This window comes from Pelobates fuscus, chromosome 2 (assembly GCF_036172605.1).
Source record: "Pelobates fuscus isolate aPelFus1 chromosome 2, aPelFus1.pri, whole genome shotgun sequence".
Lineage (NCBI taxonomy): Eukaryota > Metazoa > Chordata > Amphibia > Anura > Pelobatidae > Pelobates > Pelobates fuscus.
Window position 1 is genome coordinate 166,850,337 of NC_086318.1, and position 6,000 is coordinate 166,856,336.

The window sequence follows — 6,000 nt, forward strand, 5'->3', positions numbered from 1 at the left end:
CACCTCACAGGCCACCTTACCAACCCCAAAAGCCCCCTACCCACCTCAAAGGCCCCCTACCCACCTCACAGCCCCCTTTAAGCCCCCTTACCCACCCCACAGGCCCCCTTACCCACCCCACAGGCCCCCTACCCACCTCACAGCCCCCTTTAAGCCCCCTTACCCACCTCACAGGCCCCCTACCCACCTCACAGCCCCCTTTAAGCCCCCTTACCCACCCCACGGGCCCCCTTACCCACCCACAGGCCCCCTACCCATCTCACAGGCCCCCTACCCACCTCACAGCCCCCTTTAAGCCCCCTTACCCACCTCACAGGCCCCCTACCCACCCCACAACCCTCTTTAAGCCCCCATACCTACCTCACAGGCCCCCTTACAGCCCCCTTACCCACCCACAGGCCCCCTACCCACCTCACAGGCCCCTACCCACCTCACAGCCCCCTTTAAGCCCCCTTACCCACCTCACAGGCCCCCTACCCACCTCACAGCCCCCTTTAAGCCCCCTTACCCACCTCACAGGCCCCCTTACCCACCTCACAGGCCACCTTACTAACCCCACAGGCACCCTACCCACCTCACAGGCCCCCTACCCACCTCACAGCCCCCTTTAAGCCCCCTTACCCACCTCACATGACCCCTTACAGCCCCCTTACCCACCTCAAAGGCCACCTTACCCACCCCACAAGCCACAGGCCCCCTACCCACCTCACAGGCCCCCTACCCACCTTACAGCCCCCTTACCCACCTCACAGGCCCCCTTACAGCCCCCCTACCCACCTCAAAGGCCACCTTACCCACCCCACAAGCCACAGGCCCCCTACCCACCTCACAGGCCCCCTACCCACCTTACAGCCCCCTTACCCACCTCACAGGCCCCCTACCCACCTCACAGCCCCCTACCACCTCACAGGCCACCTAACCAACCCCACAGGCCCCTTACCCACCTCACAGGCCCCCTACCCACCTCACAGCCTCCTAACAACCTCACAGCCCACCTTACAGTCCCCCTACCAACCTTACAGAACCCCTACCCATCATACAGAACTCCTACCTACTCACAGTCCCCCTACCCACCTTACAGCCCCCCTACCCACTCACAGTCCCCCTACCCACATACAGAACCCCTACCCACTCACAGCCCCCCTACAGCTACCCTATCCACTATACAGAACTCCTAAACACCTCACAGTCCCCCTACCCACCATATTAGAAAAATAAATATATATCAATAATATGTAAGGCGTATATGTATGCATGTCTTGCCACCCCAGATGACTGAGTAATCTATAACACACACATATATATATATATATATATATATATATATATATATATATATATATATATATATATATATATATATATATATATATATAATGTGTTTATATATTACTCAATCATCTAGGGTGGCAACACATAGCCGTACGTATTACATGTGACAATACATGGCGCACTGACTTATGGGGCTGGCATAGGTTTTTTCCAGGGCTGCTTTGTATCCCCAGTCCGGCCCTGCTTTGGCCAGTGTTTATGACTACGTGGCTACTAAAAAAAGACTGGACACAACCCATATTGAATACCCTGGGTTGCCTACTTCTAAAAAAATATGTACATGTGAGGTGTGATTAAGAGATTTATGACAGATAACAGTGTTACAATGTCACTATTGATACATTTAAAAAAATTATATTTTAAAACATCAATGTCCTTCTTGTACTTATAGCCCTATAACTTAAAAAAAATAAGAACATGTTAAAATTGGCTGTTTCTAAACTCAGGACAAAATTTAGAAACTATTTAGCATGAGTGTTTTTTGGCGGTTGTAGATGCGTAACAGATTTTGGGGGTCAAAGTTAGAAAAAATGTGTTTTTAAAATATTTTCATCATATTTTATAATTTTTTTATAGTAAATTATATGATATGATGAAAATAATGGTATCTTTAGAAAGACCAATGGCAAGAAAAACAGTATATCATATGTGTGGGTACAGTAAATGAGTAAGAGGAAAATTACAGCTAAACACAAACACCTCAAAAATGTAAAAACAGCTCTGGTCCTTAACATTAATAAAATTGAAAAACGTTATGGTCACTAAGGGGTTGAGAACTTGTTTACCTGTATTTTTTAGATTTTGATTCTAAAAGGAAAATTCTCTAAATGCAATGGGAAACAAACATACCGTATATACTCGAGTATAAGTCGAGTTTTTCAGCCCATTTTTTGGGCTGAAAAACCCCAACTCGGCTTATACTCGAGTCAAGGTCTGTATTATGGCAATTTGCATTGCCATAATACAGACTGGGGGAGAGGGGGGCTGGCAGAGCTGTAACTTACCTTTCCTGCAGCTCCTGTCAGCTCTCTCCTCCTCTGCGCCGTCCGGTCAGCACCTCGGTCAGCTCCCAGTGTAAATCTCGCGAGAGCCGCGGCTCTCGCGAGACTTACAGTGTAAGCTGACAGAAGAGCAGAACGGACGGCGCAGAGGAGGAGAGAGCTGACAGGAGCTGCAGGAGAGGTAAGTTACAGCTCTGCCAGCCCCCCTCTCCCCCCCACTGAACTGCCACTGGACCACCAGGGAAGGAGAGCACCCCTCCCTGCCATATATCAAGCAGGGAGGGGGGACGAAAAAAAAATAAATAAATAAAATAAGAAATAATAATAATAAAAAAATAATAATAATAAAAAGAAATTAATAATAACATAAAAAAGGGGTATAAGGACCACTATGGGAGGGGGGGGGGGGTGGGTATAAGGACCACTATGGGAGGGAGTGGGTTAAGGACCACTATGGGAGGGAGGGGGGTATAAGGACCACTATGGGAGGGAGGGGGGGATAAGGACCACTATGGGAGGGAGGGGGGGGGATAAGGACCACTATGGGAGGGAGGGGGGTATAAGGACCACTATGGGAGGGAGGGGGGGGATAAGGACCACTATGGGAGGGAGGGGGGGGGATAAGGACCACTATGGGAGGGAGGGGGTATAAGGACCACTATGGGAGGGAGGGGGGGTATAAGGACCACTATGGGAGGGGGTGGGATAAGGACCACTATGGGAGGGAGGGGGGTATAAGGACCACTATGGGAGAGAGGGGGGGTATATGGACCACTATGGGAGGGATGGGGGGGATAAGGAACACTATGGGAGGGAGAAGGGGGATAAGGACCACTATGAGAGGGAGGGGGTGGGATAAGGACCACTATGGGAGGGGAGGGGGAAGTAAGGACCACTAGGGGAGGGGATGGTAAGGACCACTAGGGGAGGGGTGAGTCAGGACCACTGGGGGGGTGAAGGAACACGGGGGTGGGGAGGTAAGGACCACTGAGGGAGGAGGAGGGGAAGTCAGGACATATGGGGGGGGGGAGGGGGCGGCAAAATTTTTTTTGCCTACGGCGGCAAATATCCTTGCACCGGCCCTGCACACACTGCATTCACACACTGCATTCATACACACACACACTGCATTCATGCACACACACACTGCACTCATACACACACGCTGCACTCATACACACACGCTGCACTCATACACACACACATACGCACACACTGCATTCATTATACACACACTGTAAATAAATATTCAATTAATATATTTTTTTTAGGATCTAATTTTATTTAGAAATTTACCAGTAGCTGCTGCATTTCCCACCCTAGTCTTATACTCGAGTCAATAAGTTTTCCCAGTTTTTTGGGATAAAATTAGGGGCCTCGGCTTATATTCGGGTCGGCTTATACTCGAGTATATACGGTATGTGCAATAAGTATAAATGATATCTTTAAATCATTGTTATTAAAATATGCATTTTATTTTATTTTTTTGTTATTTTCATAAGATTCCAAGAATCATCTTAACTCGACCCTCGACATCAGATGAGGATGCTGATCAGCTTACACAAGACCAAGAAGACTATGAACTTGAAGAGGGGGATATGACAGAAGAAGACCATCTATTTTTGGATTGTTTAAGCAATGTGCAATACAAATCCTAACTGTATGCTCTAAGTGGATCAGTATACAGGACATAGTGTTTTAGGTTTTCTTTTTTCTTACTGATTTATGTTTTTGGTTGAAATCAATTGACTTTATTTCCAACCTAAATTATTATAGAGTACTTGAACCATTATGCCTTATTCATGTGTTGAATTTGAATCTTAAATGCATTATAAAGTTTTGCCTTCTCTATATGAATTTTGATGTAGCTGTCAATATCTAAATATTTTATATTAATAATATACAATGTTTATAACAATCTTGGTAGACCTAGATTACTGCAAATTCGTTCACCTTTAAATACATTGTCAGCTGACAGTATTACTAGGAAATGTTGCATCTTTGAATAGGAGATGTATGGGAAATTGACTGCATGACATGTCATAATTACATTTTATTTTTTAAATATTAACATGTTCTATACATGCAATAGTACATACATATTGCTACTTTATTTTTAACATGCAGCAATACATACATTCCCTTGATTGAGATTATTTATAATTAATCAGGCTAGCAACTATTTGTTCCCATTTAGAGATAAATTACTTCATGAGTTGATCCGAGCAGTGATTTAACATGAAGATTAGAAAAAGTTTACATTTTTATTAAATTCTGTGATAGAAACGAAATTTCATACATGGATGGTGTTACTGGAAAGATTGTGGTGATAGGTAAAAAAGTGTAGCACCATAAACAGTCATAAAACCATGAAATGGGGGGTCATCAGTAAGATAACGGAGAGATAAAGAGTAAGTAAACCTGAAGGGAGTGGATGGAGTTAAATTGTACTACTCAAATCCAGAGAAGAAGTCATGCTATACTTACAGATAGTGCAGGTTTAGTGATTGGCTTTATTAGATATTAAGGAACACTCTGGGCACCAGAACTGCTTCATCTCAATTAACTTGTTATGGTGCCTGCAGATCCTGGGCACCCTTCTTTAAGCAGTTATGTAATTTACAGATGGTTTAACATCAATGTTTTCAAGTTGTTTTCAAGTTTCAAGTTGGCACTTTTCAGCTCATCACCTCATTGTCTGTCTAGGCCAATGAGAAAGCCTCAGATGTCATTCCGGTGATAGGCTTAGAGCATCAGCTGACTATCTGCCAATCCCTAACTTCCTGTCCACAAAACTGAATAAAACAAAAAACAAACGTGAAACATGAAAGGAAAACTGCCCACCGAAAATAAAAACAGGGTTTCAGACTTTTGTAGAAAATAAAAAGGCAAATGTCACTTGTAATATGACAGGGATATCCTTAAACCTAAATTCTTAGCATAGTCTGAGGAATAAAATCTTGTGGAACATAAATCGTGGTATATACGCTAATTAAATTATATAATAAGCAACATTTTACATACCCAGGCCTACCTGTACTAGCCTGCTCTGGTTTAAATTTGTTCTGTAAACAAACAATTTACTTTTTAACATAGTACTATTTTATAACTTATCGTAAATCAAAACTATTAACAATCTTCATTGTTTATTTTCAAACATGCCAAAAAAATATTTAATGCTGCTATAAACGATTCTGATCATTTATATATATATATATATATATATATATATATATATATATACACACACACACACACACACAAAGGTATAAAGAATTAATTATAGGTTAAAAAAAAAAAAAAGAACACATTCTTGCAAAGCTCAGAGTCTCAAATACTTAATTTAAATGCTAATGCCAGTCATCAGCAATCAGGATACAACATATGCCTCTGCATTAAAAGCCCTGTAGACTCAACACTCTGTATACATTATTATACACGTTGCCATGAAATCAGACGTACATTTCACTTTTCTTGCTTGATTTATGACAGCCTCTTCACAATTTCTGAGCACAATTACTCTAGCTCCTCCAACTGCCTATAATATCAGCTACATGTACAGCATCTTACTCTGTATTCTATATTATAAAAGTAACAAAAGTCCAGGACCCAGCTCCTAGGTCTAGGACCTAGAGAGCTTTGCAACTGAGGAATCAATGTGTAGACC

The 6,000-nt window shown here is 43.2% G+C and overlaps 1 protein-coding gene across 1 annotated transcript in view; it reads left to right on the forward strand.

The window, feature by feature from the left end:
* LOC134586234 (uncharacterized) overlaps positions 1-3,991 on the forward strand; it is a 167,505-nt gene extending 163,514 nt beyond the window's left edge. The window contains exon 4 of the mRNA XM_063441730.1: positions 3,836-3,991. Within this exon, the coding sequence (XP_063297800.1) occupies positions 3,836-3,991 (156 nt within the window). The remainder of the gene's footprint in view (positions 1-3,835) is intronic.
* Positions 3,992-6,000: the final 2,009 nt, after the last annotated feature.